Source organism: Hakea prostrata, chromosome 3, assembly GCF_041222555.1.
Source record: "Hakea prostrata isolate BN-2017 chromosome 3, UWA_Hpros_2, whole genome shotgun sequence".
Taxonomy (NCBI): domain Eukaryota; kingdom Viridiplantae; phylum Streptophyta; class Magnoliopsida; order Proteales; family Proteaceae; genus Hakea; species Hakea prostrata.
In genome coordinates this window covers 51,908,546-51,931,405 of record NC_142602.1, presented here as the reverse complement: position 1 = coordinate 51,931,405, position 22,860 = coordinate 51,908,546, and the positions used below count along the sequence as shown (strand labels likewise).

Below are 22,860 nucleotides of genomic sequence, written 5' to 3'. Positions count from 1 at the left end.
ACATTGCTCTGAATTCAGCTTCAGTACTAGACCTCACTACGACAGCCTGTTCTACTTCTCCAAGTAACCAAGTTTTGTTCCACACAAGTACAATACCAAGAAGTAGACCTACTATCATCTAAACACTCTGCCCAATCTGCATCAGTGTAGACTTCAATACTAAGATGTCCACCATGAGAAGAAATCAGAATTCCCTTTCTAGGGGCTGCCTTCAAGTATCTCAAAATTTTGTAGACAGCATCTAGAAGAGAGGGATAAGGATCCTGCATATACTGGCTTAATGTCTGACTGAAAAAGCTAAACCTGATCTAGTGTTAGACAAATAAATGAGTCTCCCTACAAGCCGTTAGTAGCTGGTCTAGCCCAGGCTCACCATCCTTGGCTAGTTGGCCTTCAGATGTCAATTGGGCTCAACAGGAATATTGATCAGCTTGCATCCTAACAAAAAATATCTTGGGTGTATTGTATTTGAGAGAAATTCCATTAGAAGAATAAGCGAACTCAATGCCCAGAAAAATCTCAACTTCCCATTTCCTTGATTTTAAACTCAGCTCCCAAAAAGTCTTTAGAGATGAAAGCTTAGCCGCATTGCTGCCAATGACAACTAACTAATCTATGTACACTACTAGTATGGTGATGTGGTTATCAGTCTTCTTGATAAGCAAAGCATGATCTGCTTCGTCTACTTGTAATTGATGGACACCATGGCTCTTTGGAACCTTCCAAACCATGCTCTCAGGGACTGTTTCAACCCATATAAAGATCATTTGAGTTTCCATATTGTTAATTTGAGAAAGAATAAGGTGAAGAACAAGGGAAAAGGTCAGGAACTCACATCACGCTTCTTGTAGTCTATGTAGATGACATTGTCATCACTGGGAATGATGGGGCAGAAATACAAAAGCTGAAGAGCTTCCTCGGCAAGGAATTGAGGTTAAAGATCTAGGGAAACTCAAGTATTTCCAGGGAATTGAGGTCGCTAGATCAGAAAAAGGCATCTATTTGTCCAAACGCAAATATATCCTAGACTTACTTTCAGAAGTGGGAATGTTGGGATGTAAAGCCATGGATACCCCAATTAAAGCATGCATTAAGTTTAAAGAGAAAGAGGGAGTACTAGCAGATAAAGGGAGATATCAAAGGTTGGTTGGAAAACTGACTTATTTGTCTCACACCAGACCTGACATTGCTTTCTCAGTAAGTCTATTGAGCCAGTTTATACATGACCCATACTCGACTCATATGAATGTTGTTATTAGAATAATTCAGTGTTTGAAATCCACACCAGGAAAGGGAATACTTTTGTCACCCTTAGATAATTTGAAAGTGGAAGCTTATACAAATGCTGATTGGGCTAGTTCACCTAACAGAAAATTAATATTAGGATACTGTACACTTGTTGGGGGCAATCTAGTAACCTGGAGGAGCAAGAAGCAAAATGTAGTGTCATTGTCTAGTACAGAGGCCGAGTATAGATCCACGGTTTGAGGAGTATGTGAACTTTTATGGCTGAAGGGTCTATTAGAAGATATTGGGTTTTCTGTTACAAGTCACATTATGTTATATTGTGACAACAAGGCTGCCATCAGTATAGCCAATAATCCAGCGCAACATCATCGTACAAAACATATTGAGAGAGATAGATTTTTTGTCAAGGAAAGTTGGAACAAGGGCTGATATGCATGCCATTTGTGAGATCTGGAGATCAAGTAGCTAACATCTTTACTAAAGGACTGAAGGAAGGAGATTTCTACCCTATTTTGAGCAAGTTGGGCATGATTAACATCTATGCCTCAACTTGAGGGGAAGTGTTGATTGGTTCGATTATTTGTAGGTTGGTTTAATAATAAGTTGTGGTTCAAGTTATTATTATTCAGTTGGTTAGTGAGGGTATTTATGTAACTTTGTATATTTCACATTATTATATATAGGAAGCTTAGGGGTCAAATTGATTACCTAAGGATTCAATTATTTCCACACCACTCGCAACAAAGCACAGACTTTTCAAGATTCAAATAAAGTTGTACCATTGTGCATTTTTCAAATCCCCATTCTTCTTTCCTAAATTTCTAAAAATTTCATGCATATACACATTTAACATTCCTTGTAGAAACCGGCTGCTCTAGTTTCCACTCACAACATTCAAATATTGTTCCATACAGCTCTGAGGGACTGTAGACACATAAGTTTATTTAGTACAACTAAATCAATGTGATGTGCAACATCCATATTAAAGCAGAATATTTTACCATAAGCAATTAAGTTTGCAACATTTTTAAAGAGACTTAAATATCTTAATCCTAGTGCAGCTGATTAGGAATTTGACATGATAAAGTGAACAAAAGCCAATGATTGAAACACAATATGAACCAAGAAATCACCATTTCAGTGAATTGCATTGAAGTATTTCAGCTTCTACCAATTCACTCCAATAAATTTAATAATAATAAAAAATTAATAAAAAGAAAAAAGAAAACTAACGTTATAATGAACACAAGAAGGAAAAAGTGCGTGAATCCAAACTTCTTCTTTTTTTATCTTAAATTGCACACAATAATGCATTTATGACGAGAGCCCCATAAACACTCACGGTAATGACCATACTGTTCTGGAGATGACATCAATATCCTTCTTATTTTTGTTAATAATCGATGAATATCCATTTGTGGGGGCAAGTAAACATGGAGTTACTTCAAGCTGAAACAACCAGATCCACAAATCATTAGACATAACGAATCCTGAAATATATTTCAAAATTTTAAATTAAGGAAAGGATTCAAATGTAAAAATGCCAAATCTCATGAAGGAAACACCAATATCATCACAATAAAGGGTGGAACTTGGTTGACAGAAGAAAGTAACTGCAGTGTTTATTACATTTACAAGGAAATATGGTGTTACTTAACAGCCAAGGGGACACTACGATTAGGAAGCACTGCATGAACTTAAATGAAAGCTCAGAAGTTCCGTAAATGGTTGATTGCTCCAAAAATGACCTCAGACAGATAATAAGACAAGAGATTGCATGTTAAAGATGTTCAATCATCAATGGGAGCAGTACCCAGCATTTTTTGTTGCTTCTAGAAATCAATGAAAAGAAGAATCAGTATCACTATATCATATGATGTGTGCAAAAGAAGAACTTGGCTGTAGATCATTTTTATAAAGAAAAAGACTCTTTATGGGTGTTTTGAAAAATAAAAAGAGCTGTATTTGTAAAACAAAAGCATCCCACAGTTGATAACATTTAAGAATGAAGCTGGTTTCACAGTTCATAACTATAAGTTGTACACCTCTTACAATAATAATTCTTTCCAGCATGATAATCATAGTTATGAAAGGGCCTACCATATTAATAATAATTTACTAAACAACATTGAAATGTTTTCTATTGGACTCCTAGGTTGGCCTCTTATTTAACATCAGAGACCATATTGCAGATGATTAGGCAATCAATGACTACATATCAAAGGGCTGAAGGTACCTCTCAAGGCAAAATATCATGTTGTATAAGTAAACATGAGCAATAACCCCATTCACTAACACATTATACATTTTTCTGAACATCTACAGATTTTCAAAATTAAATATTGATATTAATATGCTGAGGGCAGAACTCAGTGGCAGTAAGGTTGTTCAATCAAAAAAAAAATATATATATATATATATATCCAAAGGTTGGTCCATAAACTTACATCGTCAAACGCTTGCAAGTTGAGCCAAACATTTGTTCCACTCATTAGAGACACTTGGCGCTCTGAGGTATCTCCTCCAAAAATGACAAAAACTTTTCGTGACTTGTCATTGGGTTGTATTTCACCATATTGTGAGGACGCCGATTTGCTATGCAATGTGATTGATGAATTAGTGTATGATTCAAGACCGGGAAACCGCAAGCAAGCACGTTGGATAATAGTTCGGAGGATATTAGAATGAGAAAATCCAACCTGAATACAAGGACAAAACTTCAAGAAACAGCTGCAGAAAATGGAGCATTGATCAAAGAAATGGGACAAAATAGGAATAATAATGATCTGGAAAACAAAGTAAAATGCATTAATTGGGGGCTTTTCAATTAGAAACAATATCAAATCATCACATGAAAAGTTTGTTGGCTCAAATCAATGAACCATAGCACAATGGTGTAATGGTTTAATGATGTAAGAAACTTCCAAGCTTCCAAGTGACTGCTTTCAGAAGCAGAATATTGATTCATTTAAAAACAATGATTACAGATGTTAAGGAAAAACTTAACAAATAAAATTTATTAAAGCTACAAAATTCTTTTTCCTTATCTTCTAATAGATTAAGCAGGGTCAAATACTCGATCCAGAACTGCAAAATAAAGAAACTGAGTGGTATCTGCAGTCTCACCTCTTGATCTCTATAAGAAAATTTTTAAAATGCAACTATCCAACAGAATTTTTCATAAAGGACATCTGAACATGAAGCAAAATAAGTAGAATAGTCACCAACAAATAAGTTCTAGTCTAGCAGTCTGACCAGACTTGATATGATCTCTATTTAAATTTCAGATAGGTTATATGAAATAGTCAATCAATAGATTTTGGGAAAACTTACTTGATCAGCTACTGTTGGATTTACATTCAAAAAACTAATCAATCATTGTTTCAATTAACAATAGCGTTGGAAGAGTTAGAGATATCCTGACTTGTGTCTAAAGGACACAACAAGAGCTTTATTTATACTCAAAACTTACCACACAGATAACAAATCAAATCTTCCCAGTGTAGGAATCTTACAAGAAAAATAAGATATAAAAATATCCTAGCAATCTACCCTCGATTAGAAAGAACAGAATAGGAAACTAAAGCAACCAACCAGTCCAAATCTCTTGTAGTTGATTTTCCTTACAATACTCCCCCTCAAGTTAGAGCATAGATACTTATCATGCCCAACTTGCCAATGATACTATTGAACACCTTGGTGCTTAAGCTCTTTGTAAGCACATCAACCCGCTGCTTGTCTGAAGTAACAAAAGTGATACAACTCCACCCAGCCTCAATTTTCTCTTGATGAAATGTATGTCAATCTCCACATGCTTGGTCCTATCATGCAATATTGGGTTATGATCTATGTCAGTTGCTAACTTACTATCTGAGTACAACTCTATAACAACCTTGGACTCTGACCCAATTTCCTGAAGCAGCCCTTTCAGCCATAGTGCCTCACAAATGCCCAAAGCAATTGCCCTAATCTCAACATTGGCACTGGCCTCGCAATCATAGCTTGTTTCTTCTTCTCCAAGTCCCCAGGTTATCTCCTCTCACATATAGACAAATATCCAGAGATAGACCTCCTATCATCTAGACATCTTGCCCAGTCTGCTTCTGTATATGCCTACATCTTGCCCAGTCTGCTTCTGTATATGCCTCAATCTTCAAGTATCCAGATGAAATCAAAACCCCTACTTGCCCAGTCTGCACTTTTTAACCAACTTACGCTGAAATTGGATGTTGCACTTTTTACCTACTAGTGCAGATGTTGGAGCAACACATTTTACGTACCTGTTAAGACGCTGGAGCTTCAATTTTACCTACTTGTTCAGACATTGGTGAGCACTTTTTACCTACTTGCGCAGACATTGGAGCTTCAATTTTCCATACTATTGGCATTATTTGGATAGTGTGCTTGATGTTACTGTTGCTGCTATACTTATGGATATGGTTTCTCTACACCACTATCTATTATTCTTATTGTTGGATGGTTCGTTAGACACGAAGATCATTTACTTTAGTTGATTGATTATCTCATGGGTGAAGTTCTTTCGGTGTCTGTCGACATCTACTATTGCTACTCATGCTCAAGATTGATGAAGTTTTTTGGTATATGTCCTTGTTACTCAAAGCTGGAACCCTTGATTTGTATGCCCCAACTTGAGGGGAGTCTTAACAAATAGCAACGACTCTAGGGGTATATTTGTCCTAGTGTCAAATTAGGCAATTAAGTTAAGTATTGTTTTTATCGTGTAGTCTGCCGCCAGATTAATAAGTGGCAGTTATGACTTGTTTTTATTTTGAAACATTATAAATAAACCAGGGCTGCAATTGGGAAAAAACAAACAATTGAAGGCCTTTTTCCTGCCATCGCACTTCTTCCTTCTTCTCCGATTCTCTCTTCCCTCTGGCTCTTAAGCCGGTTATAATATTCTATTTTCTAACAACTTCCATACAGTGCTTATTGAACCAACTGCTGACTTCCTAAAGGTCAACCACTATTCAAACCCTCTTTTTCAAAATAATTGATCACTTTAGCTTTGCTGCCAGCAGAGTTATATCTAGGAAAGGCTTTTGAAAAACTTGAAATTAGGATAAGATAAATTGCCTTAGGATTTTTCCCTTTTTTTGAGTTTATTTATTTAAACAGTCTTGGGAAAGCCTTGGCACAACAGTTAAATTTGTGTTATTGCTATTTGTTGGTTGTATTTTCAAAACTTGGAACAGCCTCAACTGCAAAGTTGGACTCCCAGACACTGCAGTAGTGGGAGCCTCATGCACTTTGATGCCTTTTTTTTATTAAAAAAAATCTTAACTAAAGTTGGATTATCTACCACTGTTTTTTTTTTCCTTTTCTTTTCTTTTTCTTTTTTTCATTTTAGAGTTTATTCAACTTAAACTGCAAGCTAGATCTGGGTTCATCTTCAATAGTTTTCATGTTTCTGTATTTTATTTAGTTATTTTTCTAAGGGTTCTCTACTTCACTGAATGTTAGTGATTTAGCAGTAGCACTTCAACTATAACCTCCCAATACCCCACAGTGATGGGACTGGGAGCCTCATACATGTGTTGCCTTTTATTCTTGAAGAAGAAGAAGAAGAAAATGATTTGCACATTGGATTGACAGAGGCATGCACTTTATTTATGATCATACATCATTCTGAACTGGGAAATAAACCCTACAAAACCAACAAATGTTCAAAATTTTTAAACATGTGAATAATGAACCAAGCACTCTAGTCTCTACTATATTTGGATCTAAATCAAAGGTCACAGGACATCCTTTGAACTCCCTCAAGTTGGAACTATTTACAAACACCACTGAGAACTATTTGAATTTACATAAAACCCACTGAGAATATCTAGATTTACAAAAAGGTCCCTAGAACTTCTCGAACTTACAAAACATCCCCTATAAATTTTTTTATTTACAAAACAAGCCCCTACGAACTCAAAAAACATTCGTTACTACCTCCAATGCACCAAGAACCATTCTAAAGCATCGTTGAGGACTCTAGAGACATCTAAAGAGTTTGAATGTGGTAGGAGATGGATTTAGATGGCTATTTGGGTGAAAAAGAAAATAAAAACTAAACACCATCGTAGACTGAAGAACGAACATAACTTTTCTTTTATTTTAGTTGGGGACTAAAAAAGGGCAGGCGATGGCCCTAGAAGAGTTAGAAAGTTGCAGCGACTCTTCTTAGGATCAATCGCTGGTTTACAAAAGGGGTATAGGAGTTTGATTGGGGCTGGAATGGTTCTACAGGGGTAGGTGATGGTGGTTATGGGTGACTAAGGAGGTAGGAATGAAGTTACAGAGGCGAGAGATGGTGGTAGAAGCTTTTCTAGTTCTCTGAAACCTGCGATGGCCTGCTATGACTTGTGATGGGTTGTTGGTGTCTCAGGTCTGACATGGCTCTAATACCACGATGTAATTTGGAGAGATGTTGTTCAAAGTTATTTGATTCATAGGTCCCAATAGAGTATTTATAGTTACAAACTAGTTTAGTCACACTCTGAGTAGAAAAAGGAAATACAAAACAAATAGAAATAAGAAACTAACTCTAGACTTATTAGGAAAAGAAATCCTATTCTAATTAGAAAAACCTCAGCCCACACTTTCAACAGCTACACACGCAGGAGTTGTAGCGGCCATCTCTAGCAGCCTCCTCTTCTCAAGAGACGGTTGTTTCTTTTCTTTTGTTTCATTTTTATTTTCAAGTCTGCAACTCCATTGTGTGCGACGATTTCAATTGTTGTTATAAGTTTACAACTTACTTCAATGTTATATAATAATTATGTTAATGAACAAATTATTAAGTTTGCAAGATGTTTTATACTTAAAGACCAAGAACAAATTATGTAAGTTTTAGCTTACATTTCAAAACATTAACATTAGAATGCCTAGACCACCTAAAAATTAATATAGAACGCTTTGACCGCTTAGTTGTTGCCATGTGGGTTCCTTGTCACTTAAGCACCTTGGAAGCCCTCCAATGCCTTGGTCGCCTTGTCGCCTTTACAACCTTGATTCTGCCTCTTTTTTATGTGCAAAACAAATAAGTGATCACCTCTATATCATCTCTTTTACTTATGATGGAACCAAGGTACCTAAAACGATCACTCTAATTCTCCTAAGCCTTAATCTCCAAGGAACCTTTTCCAAGAAAGGAATTAGGTAACTCATAAGTAAACCAAGGTTGTCCAAGGCTTGCACATCAAGGCAGCAGCCTTGGACTATGCACAACTGTCAACAAAAAGGAAAACACCATTCCTATAAAGAGACTTGGTGATGGATGGTGAGGTTCAATCAGCTATTAAGAATAACAAAGCCATTTTTAAGACATGGCAAAGGACTAAGGATATAGAGGACCTATAAAAGTATAAGTTGGCTAGAAATGAAGCTAAGAAAATTGTGGGAAAAGCAAGGGAGAAGAAGTATGAAAATTTATATAATAAGTTAGGCACAAAGGAAGGGGAAAATTATTTATAAGATAGTTAAAATAAGGGATAAGAAGAGTAGAGATCTAGACCATGTTATTTGTATTAAAAGTGAAGATGGTAAAGTACTAGTACGTCATGAGGATATTAAGAAGAGAATGGAAGTTAATTTCTCTAGCCTACAAAATGAACATACTTCGAGTATCTGTGGACTCAAACAATTACACCATTAGCCATCGCACCAATTTTTGAACATATATACAAAGATTATGATGTCTGAAGTAAAAGAAGCTCTAAGGAGGATGAAAGTAGGCATGGCACAAGGTCATGATGAAATCCCAATAGAAGTAGCTGACCAAGTTAGTTTAATTATGAGCACAAGGGAAATGTCAAATGACTGGAGGAGAAGCATCCTAGTTCAATTTATAAAACGGAGATATTCAAAGTTGCAATAAATATATAGGCATATGTAACAAATAAAAAAAAATATAGAGGCATAAAGCTAATAAGTAGTACTATAAAATTATGGAAGAGAGTGACTGGAACCTAATTGAGACAAAAACCACTATTACGGAGAACCAATTTAGTTATATACCAGGATGGTATACAATGGAAGCTACTTATCTTAATAGAAGACTTATGGAACGATATAAAGAGTCTAAGAAAGATCTTTATATGGTTTTTATTGACATAGAAAAAGCTTATGATAGACTCCCTAGAGTGCTAATTTGTCAAATCCTAGAGAAAAGAAATGTTGCAAGTAAATATGTGGACATAGTTAAAGATATGTATAATGGTTCAATAACATGTGTAAGAACACTGGGGGGACAAGGTAGTGAATTCTCGATTATGATTGAGCTACATCAAGGATCACCTTTAGACACATACTTCTTTGCACTTACAATAGATGATTTAACCAAAGACATTCAAGATTGAGGTACTACAGTACTTTTTGCTAATGATATTGTTATAGTAAACAAGACACAAGCAAGGATTAAAACCAATTTAAAATCACAGAGAGAAACTTTGGAATCGAAAGGCTTTAAATTAAGTAGAACAAAGATAGAAATATATATGTGTAACTTCGGATGTGATAAGATAGATGATGAGGTGGTGAAACTTGATAAAAAGGAGATTCCATAAAACAATTATTTTAGGTACTTTGGCTCAATCATAAATAGAAAAGGTGATATAGACTATAGAGGATGATGTCTTCCAAAGAATTAAAATAGTTTGGATAAAGTGGAGTTGAGTCCAGGGTTTTACATGACAGACGACTGATGTATTCCTTTAAAGCTCAAAAGAAAATTTGCCTCGTAGATTTCACACACCATGCATCATTTCCCACCTTAGAATTTGTCTTCATTACAACCTTCGCACAGCACAAGCTATATCAAGGACAAGATAACCCTCAGCAATGGCAGGGTCAATCAAATTAAGCAGATAGCCTATAACCAAACTCATCAGTCTCCCACTTATTCTAAACTACACCAACAATAAGAAGCTTTAGAGAGGTGCCTATCGCAAGAGAACACATCAAATAAGTGGTTCCCATAGCTTCACAAAGTTTATAGGAAAAGAGGGAAAGTAACGTCCATGCATGACAGGAACATCATCCAATCCTGAGGAACCATTGGAAATTCTTCGCATAGCAAATAATTTAAAAGAAAAATGGAAACCTCCAAAAAAATTCCACAAATTTGTTAGAGAAGGATTTAATGCATTTTCAGAAAAATAGGGAAATCTTTGGTAGGAGAATAAGTGTCACAACCATAGTATAAAATTCGATTGAAACTTGCAAGGATTTTTCAAAAGGTCGAAACAAAACTTACCTGCTTCAAATAGGTCGAAACTTGGGTCAACTGGTTAGAAATGGTTGGAATTTCTATCAAAATTTTGGTTGAAATGATCAAAATTTTGTGGAAACTTGGGACTTTCCAACAAGTTTCAGAGGGTTTTAAGTTTGGAGTGGAGACTCTGAATATAAGCTAATTAAAGCATAAAGAACATATTGGCACTTGCATTGTTTTAACTTGATTCACACTAGTTGTTTCCAATAGCTCAAATCCAGATTCATCTTGATGTCGAAAGACCCTACTACTCGAAAGCCAAAGAAAGAGCCCAGAATATCAGAGTAGAGTATTGCCTATCATAGGTCAGGGGAGACTGAGGAAGTCTTTCATTTAGCTCTTCGAGAGGAAACGGAGAAGTGAAGAAAAGCCTTAGCCCTATATAAAATAAAAGTGCGTGCCAACCTAATAATTGCGAGCCAAAGGCTCGCTTTCGCCCAAAAAATAATTACAGCCGTTGGCGGTGGTCGTAGATCACCACAATACAAAGACAAGGCTTCTGTGCCCAATTATTAGTAAGAGACGGAATATATAGCCGTTGCGCCTTAGTGATCGTAGACCACTAGTTTCCATTCCTATTGACTAAGGTTACTAGTAAGAAAATGAATCTATTCGCAACACGCCTTCTGGTTCTTTGGCTGGACCCTCCCCCTTCTTTAGAATGAAGCTTTATTGCAAGTCTACCTTGCATCTTGGGGGTGGGCCTTTCAAGCACGGCATAGTATACCTATAGAGGTTACCAAAAAATACAATATAAACTATAAACATAACTTTCATTTTACAACTTCAAGAAATGCCTTAAAAAACACCTAAAATCACATAAGTGTTGAAATCCAAGGGGAAATTTCAGCCAAAATGGTGGGTTTCTGCATTCCTTTTAGTCAAAACTCTGCAAAATACATTTGAAGTTTAGAACTTTGAAGTTATATAATGAAAGTTATGTTTATAGTTTATACCGTATTTGTCAAAAACCTCTCTATGTACACTATGACTTTCAATGACATATCTACATTGGTTTTTTTTTTAGCAAAATGCATGTGCCAATGTGTTCTTTATGTTGTAATTAGCTTATATCCAGAGTCCCACCCCAAAACACCCCTTAAAACCCTAAAACCTTTCTATGCATACTATGATTTTCAATGATATATCTACATTGATTTTTTTAGCAAAATGCATGCTAATGTGTTTTTGTGCTGTAATTAGCTTATGCAGAGTCCCACTCCAAAATACCCCCTAAAACCCTCTGAAACTTGCTGTTGAAACTTGCAAGAAAAAATCCCAAAAGTTTCCACAAAATTTTGGTTGAAACGACTGAAATTTCGGTTTCCCAAAGGGTCAAAACTTGGGTTTCAACCCAAATTTTCCACCAAAATTTGGACCATGGTCACAACTAAGGGAAAAAGACCAAGAAAAGCAAGCTGAAAAGGCCTTTAGGCTCACAAAACCGATGAAAGAGTGTCTGGGATACCAGATAAAGAAAGCAAAGAAGCCTTGGGAGGGGTGGATGGGTACTAAAAGGATAGGCAAAGGACAGGTGATAGTGGAAGGGTGGCTGGATGGGAGGCCAATAAAAGAAAAAAGATAAGTGCTGCGGGAGGTAGTGGTCCTAGCAGAATTTCAGACGAGAAAAGGAGGCAGCTGCAGCGGCTGGTAGTGGTGCTATGTCTTTGAAGATCATAGGCACTGGATCAAAACACCAACTGCTCTAATCCATGTTGCATGATTTGGAAATTGGAGGTTCTGTCAATATGAAACAGTACAAGTTAAAAAAGTACCATAGAACAAAATAAATAAAACTCAATGGACAAATCCACCTTTAAACCCAAATTCTAATAAATACCCAAAGATTAGATGTATTCTCAAGTCTCAACAATAGTAGAAGGAGAACTTGATAGAGTTAAGCAGCATAAATTGTTGTATATATGTTCCAATAGGCTACAGCTACAAAGGGCAGCACATGGATCCAGACCATATACTCAAACTGAGCTGAATTAATAATTTCCTACCACTTGGTTAGTTATAGACCAAAGTTTAACTCATGTTAGCTGATCCATCGTGGTTCTTGTGGAGTTAAGTTGAAAGTTTTTCATGCCCCATATGATCGATGGTTGACCTCGTTTATTTTTCCATGGGATCGATAGGATATACAGCGGTTGCTTTGTAAAATTTAATTAACCCTAACCACATCCTATGATTTGAATGAGAAGCAAGAAAAGATCGATTCCGTTAATTATTAGAATAGGAAAACACATGCATTATTCAAATATGATTACACAAAGAGCCTCATGTGTTGGTCCTCCTCTAGCCAATGGCTTTTCCTCTACTTGAGTTGCACTAGTTCTACTTGAGTTCACACTCCACACAGGCAAAACAAGCTCCTAGAACCAAACCATAGATGCACACCAGAGGGGGTGAATCTGCAAAGTCATAGGAGAGGGAGGAGTGCAAAAATCACAGAAGAGGTTCTATGCATGGTCTGCGCCCCAAAAAAAAATTCGCCGAGGATATATAAGCTGCCCCATGGTGTCTGAACATGAGTAGGTTTTGCTCTCCTGCTTGGGTCCTAATTGAAAAACCTAGTTTAACTCAAAAAGCCAAAAAGTAGAATCTAAAAGGGAATTGATAAGTAACATAATTAATTAAATTGATAAAATTAATTTACTAAGTGTCTGTTTGCAAATCCTATAAAACTCCTTATGTAATTATTTTGCACATAAACCCCTATAAGGTAACATAAATTACATAGAATATATATATATATAGAACCCAGGGCGCATAATTAGTTAGTGCCTAACCTTTTGTTTCCATTATAGGCCCAAATAGGAATCTTGAGTGCATATATCAGATTCTGGAAAATGCAATTCATCATTCCTAATCAATGATTAATAAGCACTCTTCATAATATAAATAGTTTTATTGCAAAATAATTTTTCAGAAACACTATCAATCAAAAAAAAAATCAAAAACACTAGCACCAATTTTTCAATTTGGTTATGCACTTCAATTCCAATACCAATTTTTCTTGCACTAGGTGGAGAATACTATGTCAAGTGGCAATATCACTCACAGTATTCATTCCCAACATGTCAAAGTTCAATTGAAATTTAGTCATCGATAATCCAACAAACAAGTGTTGATACCACAGTGACAAGTGTCCCCTCATAATACATGTCCTTCCTCCATCACAATTAGTAGTACTATATGTGGAAACTGACAAAGTAAAGTTAAATTCTTCACTGATACACACATATGTGTGCCCGCATTTGTACCTAGTTCCCACTATGAGTAGGTGTACCAAATCTGATGACGATATGATAAGGCCGCTGCTGCAACCCCAATTGCATGAGAGCTACTTCTTCCAAGATTTTTTTAAGAGAACCAATTCATATGGGACCAAGAAAAGTTTTCTTGAAATTTCAATTATGGGCTATGGGATGGATTATAGGGTATAACCTCAACAAGACTTGAATTAGTGGTCACTGAATTCCGTGGTCAGGTTAATTAGAATGAAATAGTGTCAAGGATGATAAAGTGTTGATTTAGAATGTTAGGATGAGGCAGGTCATTGAGATATGGGATGAAAAGTTATAGGAATGCGGCGGAACTTGGAGGGGATGTAGGTAATTATACAAAGTTATAATCCCCAATGTTTAGCTGCAGCAGGATACTAAATCGAAAAAGATATAAAGGTTCTTGTTCTGAGAGTTTTAAGGAGTAAGAAAATTCAAAAGAATATCTATGTCATGAAAAAAATGGATGGTCAGAATGGGAACTAAGATCACTAGGTTGGGAGGATGATGCACCTGAAGTGCCAGGCAAATCTGATGGTTAGATAGGCATAGACCTGACTTTGAATTTATGTGTCTTTGAAACTACATAAATTCAAGAAAAGATTGAAAAAAGGTGTGATAAGAGAAAGGGATTTAAGCAAACTGCCAGTAATACCTGAAAGGAGCCTTGAGAATGGAATACTCAGATGGAGACTGAAGGTTGAAATCTGATCTTGAAACCAGTTGGAAATGTCTAGGCTTGACTTCACCTTTAGAACCCTTTGAATCTTCAACTCCCAATTGACAGTTCCAGATTTGCTAACAAGCACAAGAGGAATTACTTGAAGAGAAGCTTTTCTTATTCAATATTCAATCTGATCTCTCTCCATCAAGTGGAGAGGTCTATTTATACATTATATGCTAGAGTCCTAATCAGATTTGGACTCCAAGTTGGACTCTAACTCGAAATTAGAAACCAACTCAGAACGAAAACTAATTGACATAGACTAAGACACCTAAACGTGAAATAAAAACATAAGAAAGGACTATTCTGCCTTTATAACTTAAGTTGGGTAGAATTTACATTAAATAAACTATTTTTGTACTTATCCTAGGCACTGGATTTTTTAGCCCATAGATAGGCCCATTACCACATAAATGTATTGAACAAAAGTCTAGCACCCATATTATCACCCCTAGGTTGATTTCTAAGGAAAATAAGCCAATTCAGTGCTAGAACTACATCAGCTGCCCAACCCAAATCCTAGAACTGATCACCAATTTTCATACACGACTGTGGACACACTTCGCTCACAAAAATATGACAATGAATATGAATAAAAGAAACCAAAAGTTTTAACTACATGAAGAACTGGGCCAAACAAAGTCCTACTAGAATTGATGGACATGTATCCAACAATCCAATGGTGAGGAGATTCCCTTGAATCAAGATTTATATTCAAGGTTTCCATTATGATTAGGATTTCCTTGATTAGGCTTCTTAGTGGCTTCATTTCTAATTTCTAATTTGATTCCTAGTAGGATTAGGAAATCTACCTAGATACACTTTATTACAAATAAAGCCTTCTAGGCCAACTGCAAGGTATCAAGTTTTGTTCCAAAGCAGCTCCCTTTTCTCTCCTATATCTTTTCTTTTCTTCTTGATTCTCTGGTTTTATAAGATCCGTTGTGATACACACCAGTTGAAACCTGGATTGAAATGGCAGAAAGAGCACGACAGCGGAGAAGTAAAAGCTTTCTTCAAATATAGGAGGGGTTGGAGGGGAGTGGGATAGTCCAAATGGAGTCATTCTTGAGGAGGTAGGAATAGACCCACAAGCCCCAAATGAATCATGTTTGGAGGCAATCTTCCAAATGAGTTTCATGAGACAAGCCATATTCATATCAAGAATACAGCGGATTCCAAGACCTCCTTCAGATTTGAGACTGCAAATGGTCTTCCAACAAATAGGGTGAAGGAAGCAGGAAGCTTCTTGGCCCTTCTAGAGGAAGGCATAGAAGATGGATTCTAGGGAGTGGATGGTGGATTTGGGAAGGGTAAAGATACCACACTAGTAGAGATAAGAAGATTGGAGGGTAGAACGGATAAGCACCACTCTCCCAGCAAACAAAAGCAACTTACTCTTCTAGAGTTGGAGCTTTTTCCGAGTATGATCAAGCAGTGGTGGCAGGTGAGCCTACCCGGGATAAAGGGGAGACCAAGGTAGGTCACAGGGAAGGAGCTAGGGCTAAACCCATAAAGCTGAAAGAGGGAAGCTCTAGTAGAGTCAGAGATGCCTGAGAGAAAGATGGTGGATTTCTCAAAGTTGACTCTAAGGCCCGAAAGGAATTCAAAATAGGAGAGGATGGAAAGGATAGAAGAGATAAAGGAGTGGTCAACCTTAAAGAAAATCATGAGGTCATCCAAAAGCCAGGTGGGTGAGCTTCAAGTATCTACACTTGGGAAAGGGAGAAATGAGCATTTGATCAATTTTGGATTAGAGGAGGCGGGAGAGTACTTTCAGAGCTAAGGTGAAGAGATAGGGGAGAGAGGACATCCTTGGCAGATACCAACTCGAGAATAAAAGAATCCAGCAAGGGAACCACTGGTGATGACTGAGAAGTGAGGAGTGGAAATGCAAGTCTCTATCCAATGAACAAAGGAGGGGGGGAAGCCCATAGCCGAGAGGACTTCGCTAATAAAATCCCATGGATAGAGTTAAAAGTTTTATGGAGGTCAACCTTCACAAGGGCGGCTAGGGAATGAGCAGATTATTAAATCCTCAACTCAAATAATCTCTATGCAGAGGAGGATATTGTCAGAAATGCTACGGCCAGCAATGAAAGCCGATTGATTGGGACTCACAAGAGAGGGGAATGACCAATTTAATTCAATTCGCCAAGACTTTGGAGATAATTTATAAAGGAGATTATAGAGGGAAATGGGGCGAAAGTCCGAGAGGGAGGAAGCACCATGCTTTTTGAGGATGAGGCAAAGGAAGGTATTATTGATTGAGGAAAGCTAGGAAGGATTAAGAAAGAAGTTGCGGATAGCATGAATGAGGTCGGGCTCAATGAAATCCCAAGTGGCCAGGAAAAATCCCATACTAAAGCCATTGGGACCAGGAACCCTATTGGCTTTATGGGATTAGATGGCAGTGAAGATCTCCTCTGGGGAAGGGATAGAACAAAGGGAGGGTAAGAGGGAAGGGTCGATGAATTTATTTAGGATGGAGGGGTTAAGGGAGGGACTGGGGGGAGAGATAAGGGGAAAGCAAATTTGAAAAGAAGGAGACAACTTCCGCCTTAATACTAGGGGGGTCATAGATCCAGGCACCACTACTAGTAAGAAGGCAAGGAAGGGAATTAAAGTTGTGGTGAGCTTTAAAAGAACAATGGAAGAAAGCGGTGTTGGCATCTCCAAGCTCAAGCCACTTGATTTGGGATTTTTGGCAAAGAAAGCTTTCCTCTTGGGCAACAAGAAGGAGAGGAGCAAGGAGATGAACTTTTCTTCCTCAACCATTGACTGGCTAAGAGGGTCATTCTGAAAAAGGGATTGGAGTCTAGAGAGATCCACACGACACGAGGAGACCCTAGAGGAGATATTACCGAAAGTAGCGGAGTTCCAGGAATAGAGGGTAATTTTGGTATTTTGAAGCTTCCGAGAAAAAGCCGCAAGAGGGAGAGCATTGCAGTGGACGGGCTGGGACCAAGCACTAATGATAATGGGAAGAAAGGAGGGGTTGGAAGCCCACATATCAAAGAACTTGAAGGGCTTAGGACCAAAGGAAGGATGATCGAGGAGGTTAAGGTGGCAAAGGGAGCGATCCGAGAGAAGAGGGGGGAGAAATGGGCATGAGAGGAGGGGAAGTGAGTGATCCAGGGGTCATTAACGAGAAACCTATCAAATTTGGAGGCAATACGGGCAAATCCAGATCTACGACTTTGCCAAGTGAACCGGCAGCCAAACCAACGAAGATCAAAAATACCCGCATCGTCAATCCAGGAATTGAAAGCATCAGTAGCCACAAGGTCAAAGGGGTTGCCTCCAATTCACTCATTTGAGAAACGAACTATATTAAAGTCACCCCTGATACCTCAGGGTTGACCCGCCAAGGAAGAGGAGATTAAGTGAAGGTCTATCCAAGTAGAATTCCTATCAATCGGGCGGTTGAAGCCATAAACTATGGAGAGGTAGAAAGAGGGGGAGGAGGAAGAAGATAAATGAAAGTGTAAGAGTTGGGAAGAGGAGAAAAGAAAAGTGGGCTGGAAATTTGATGGATCCCAAAGGATCCAAATTCGGCCATTAGGAGAGTGAGAGAAGTTGGAAAGGAAAGACCAAGAAGGGGCAATGGAGTTGGCAATCCGACAGGCATTGTCACAATGAACATGGGTTTCAAGCAAGGCATAAAAAGAAGCCTTAGACTCACGGATGGATTGTTTTAATTCAGCTTGCTTGGCTAGGGAATTGAGGGCCCTTACATTCCATATAATGATGTAAGTCATTTAAGTAACAATAGGGTTGGGCAGTATTAAAGCTACTTGGGGATGGGGATTCATCTTGCCTATTAAACTTGCACAATTGGTCATCAAAATATAGTTGATTCATCTTGCCAAGAACATACCTTAGAAGCTTGCTGAAACAAAAAGCTGTTCTGCTCCATCCCACTAATCTAACTCCAGAAAAGGCACAGAAATGGGTGTAAGTGATGAACGATAGTGGCATATTAATCTTAGAAGAAAAGCACATAAGTTTATCTTACCAGGTTGATATCTGTAAAGACTACTGTACCCGATTCAGTCCGTCCAAACCTATTACCCACCTCCAAAGTTGGAGAGATATGAACAGAAGGAGGCAAAAACCAACCGTCTATTCGAGCAAAGTCACATAGGCCAAGCCGCTGAAACAACAGAGATGCTCCTTTCCGTATGCATTCAATCACATCAGTTGGAAAACGAGGCGGAGTGTGATAAGTAACCTATCAAAAAAGGAAAAAGAACGACAAACTGCATTATTAGAGAAGTCTTGATTACAAACCTGGACAGCTAACTTTCTACCCTACTCATGTCAACCAAGCTTAAGCCTAATCCCTAATAAATTGGTTTGGCAACGAAATACTTGTCTGCCATTTCATTAAGAAGAAAATTACCCCCTAATTTGAATCAAGAAAATAGTCAAAGATTGAATTTCAAAAAGTTAAAATAGCAACCCACAATTCAAGAACAAAAACTGGATTTTCGGGAGGTAATGAAATTTTCAAATTTCTGATGCTGAGGCTCTTCTCAAACCTAAAAATTTCATAAACCTTAACATGGTTAAAAATTGCTAAAAACCAAAAGTGCAATAAAATTACATCTGTTTTGATGTCTAAAATAATTTTTTCATTCAAAGAATTTTTAGCATTTCACACACCAAATTAAATTTGACAGAAACATAACCCCTCCACCATAAATCATGTTTGAGAAGTCTTGGGTTTTTTGGAAAGCCACCACCATTATAAAGCTTTATTTGCATGATATTTGGTATAAATATGAAATCATTTACTTAAACAATATCTAGCATAAATAACTGTCTGTCATGGTTTCCAGCCAATGTCTTGAGCCTTTTTTTTTTCCCTCCCTCTTTCCTTGGTGGGGGTGAAAATAGTCCATTCATTATGTTTAAAAATATTGAAAATTGAAACTGAGTTACTGATCCTTGCTCCGACGATAAGAAATAAATACTCAACCCACACGCTACTACTCAACAAACAGGTTAGAAATGACATCTTCCCCATAATATTACTGGATTGGACAGGCATAATAAGTTGAAGAATTATCATTCCTTATGGACTAGACTCCTGGATGTAAAATATATGAAGTGTTATCTTAGAAAGATAAAAGGAAAACAGAAATAACAATCAGCAGGAAGCAAAAGTAAAATAGTAAATTTCTCATAAGGCTAGTTGAATAGATAAACTTTGACCCCCACCTGTTGTGTCGGAAGATATTTTCTCCGATAATTGAAAATTGCATCCTTCTCCCCAACATCAGCACTGCCTAGGGATTGAAGCTCCACCTGACCATCAATACCATATAATAAGTGCTACTCATCCATTAAGTTGGGAAACCAAGCCATACCTCCATGCATGTGGATGCTTTCTAAATATTAGTAAGTGAATCAATTCCTCCCACTGAAGGAAAACATTTCCGCAACTAGATGTCATAGTAAGATATAGAGATTACAAACACTTCATAGTACTATTACTTAAGATGTATTTCTGATTCCTTTTGCTTTAAATGAGACCGTTGCCAAAGAATACCATTAATTGATGCTATCCTTGTAGAATCATTCGATCACTTTTTGAAGCTTCAGGCTTACTAACAAATGCTTGCTCATGCCCAAGTGGTCATGGGTTCAAGTCTAGAATGAGTTTTCTATTAAAAGGAGGGTTCCAGCTGTGTACATTGTGAGTCTATGACCCACCCCAGACCCCCCCCCCCAGTGTTGGGATCCTTGTGCAATGGATACTTCCTATGGTAATGATTTGAATACAGAGAACTTCCTCAAAATCTATTACCCCTACCCCCACCTTATCCATTTGTTCCTTGTGAATCCAAATAGGTCTACATGTACATATGTTTGCAATATAAGAACAATCTAGATCATAGCAGCACCAAGAGTTTTCACCAAAATAAGCCTCTATCATTATGCCAAGACCTGGAAACAAGTTCATCAAGAAGTTCAAACTGACAAGGAACATTCAGGAACTACCAAAAGAAATGAAATTAACAGTACTTATGGTTCACCAACCTCCGTTGGGAGGAAAACCACGGGATGGCAATCAAAACCAGAACCAACATCAAGGACAATTGCTGTAAATTCACTAGCTCCTTCAAGAAAAACTTCAACAAGGACTCTATCATCAATTCCCTGTCAACCACAAAGGAGAAATTGTAGCAAAACACATATTTTCTTCATGTCGCAGGTCCCTAGCAAGTTTAACCCCCAAAAGAAAGAACACCTCTAAAAAAATATCATTAGCTTTCTTAAGCGAATCATCAACACCGTATGCAACAGTAACACCAATACTTGACCCTGCCCTTGCGGGTTTGACCTGCAATTGTAAAGAAAAATGTAAGAAACGCTAAGCAGATTTCATTACCAAAACAATCTAACAGCATATGTTCAAACTCCAAACAGGGAAGATAAGAGTGCCTTACCACAACTTTTCCTAGTTCAGTGTCCAACTGATTGCTTGCAAACCAGTCTGATAACCCAGATCTATTCAACCGACTTCCCTAAATAACATCTTTGAAGTATTAGCAACTGAAGGTTACCACACCTATAGTCTTAACAAATATAACAAAAACTAGATTAGAAAGATTCAGGCCACAATAACAGCAGAAACTACTGTACTTCAAATGACAGACAGTAACAAACTTCGCACTTCACACTTCACCAAAGCTCTTGCCTAATGAATGCCAATCAAATAAGCACAATAGCCAAATTTGATGGACTCACGCAAGCAACTTAAAAAAAAATTACACCAAACTCATAAAGATAACAAGAAAACTTAAAATTAAGTGTCTGGGTCTGATGTGCAACTTTATTCATGGAATGGATACATTAAGTCCTGATCCAACAGGACAGATAAGGAGACTACAGAACCAGGAGTATCATATATCATAACTACAAAGAGAACGAAGTAATAACTTAAAATAGTATATCTGATTAGCTGGCATTAGTGGAAAAGAAACAAAAGTCACAGCAAACTTGGTCAGTTCCATACACCCATCAATTCAAGTTTGAATCTTCAAGACAAGACATGTAGTATATGCAGAAACTACAGATAGTTGGATAAGGAAAAAAGAATTAATGTGCTGTTATAATTTGAATTGTTATGTGGTCCGACTGAGGTATGGCTGTCATTTGATCTTTCATATGATCTGATACCATAAACATTTTTGTGTACAGTGGCTTGAACAGTGTGACATATGACTTTTGATCCTGCATGGGATCTGACTAGTGATAGGTTATGATCCATCAGGGAAGCCCCCTTTTCCCGGTTTATGGTCAACTTATCACTATGACAGATTCTATTGATTTAAAATCCTTTCTACAGTCGGAAGTGATTCTGTGGAAATCCTTATGGTAGTCAGACTATTTACAATATTCTTCCATTGTTGGATTCAGATTTTGTGGACATCTTCTATTAACAAGAGAGGTCAGTTGACTTTAAATTCAGACCCATCAAAATATTTTGCGTTTTTCTCCTAATAGAACTGAATGACCTCAATTTCAGAGCCATCATAGCTGGTTCCTTCCTTACTATCTTGTTCTACCTCTCAAAGTCTGGTTATGTTTCCTTCTGTGGTTTGGTACTTCTTCTGGTTTATTTTTTGGTCTGATATTTGAAGTGGAGAAAAAACTAAATGTTTATCAGCCTATCACAACTTATTTGGAACAGTTGAAAATTGATATGTCAAATTACAGCTAGCTATATTTTTATCAGCCTATCAGAATTCAGTATGTTGCAGGAGATCTGGGAATCATTGTTCTAAATCTGAGTCAAAACATGCCAGTTTAACCAAGATACCACAGTTTCAATGAAACTTTAAGCATAAATACAGGTCAAAATGGGTTCACTATAGGTTAGGATGGGTTCAGAGTCTTCAGACATGTGGTTTGAGGTATAATACCCATGCTCCAGTGGTTCAAATGCTTATTTTATCAAATTTTATTCATAAGCTAGTGTTATCTCAATGATTAAATTTAAGTCTATTTAGTGATAGGTAAGGGATTCGAAACCCTGATTTGTATTTTCAGAAGTACTTTTATGAAATTCAAATTCAACTAGGAGAAGGGAAAAAAACTATAAAATAGGCAACACACGAAAAAAGAGGAAAACAGAGAGAGAGAGAGAGAGAAATGAAAAGGAAGGAGAAAGGAGGGAGGAGGAAATGATCGTTTGTACTATACGTCAATGACAAATTCCAGTGGGTTTTAGGGGGTTTTTTGGCCTGGTCTTCGATATACAGCCTAATTTGAGGCCAATTAACACATGGAAATGTTGCCTA

At 37.3% G+C, this 22,860-nt stretch overlaps 1 protein-coding gene across 2 annotated transcripts in view; it reads right to left on the bottom strand.

Annotated features, from left to right (window-relative positions):
* The window catches only part of LOC149022447 (D-alanine-D-alanine ligase family), a 126,281-nt gene that overhangs the window by 68,264 nt on the left and 35,157 nt on the right, over window positions 1-22,860 (bottom strand). For both annotated transcript variants that reach the window (XM_089150545.1, XM_089150546.1), the window contains 8 exons: window positions 21,004-21,081; window positions 20,805-20,897; window positions 20,594-20,713; window positions 19,772-19,858; window positions 18,564-18,779; window positions 18,426-18,473; window positions 3,696-3,947; window positions 2,591-2,697 (listed from right to left, as the gene is read on the bottom strand). In XM_089150545.1, the coding sequence (XP_089006671.1) occupies window positions 2,591-2,697; window positions 3,696-3,947; window positions 18,426-18,473; window positions 18,564-18,779; window positions 19,772-19,858; window positions 20,594-20,713; window positions 20,805-20,897; window positions 21,004-21,081 (1,001 nt within the window). The remainder of the gene's footprint in view (window positions 1-2,590; window positions 2,698-3,695; window positions 3,948-18,425; window positions 18,474-18,563; window positions 18,780-19,771; window positions 19,859-20,593; window positions 20,714-20,804; window positions 20,898-21,003; window positions 21,082-22,860) is intronic.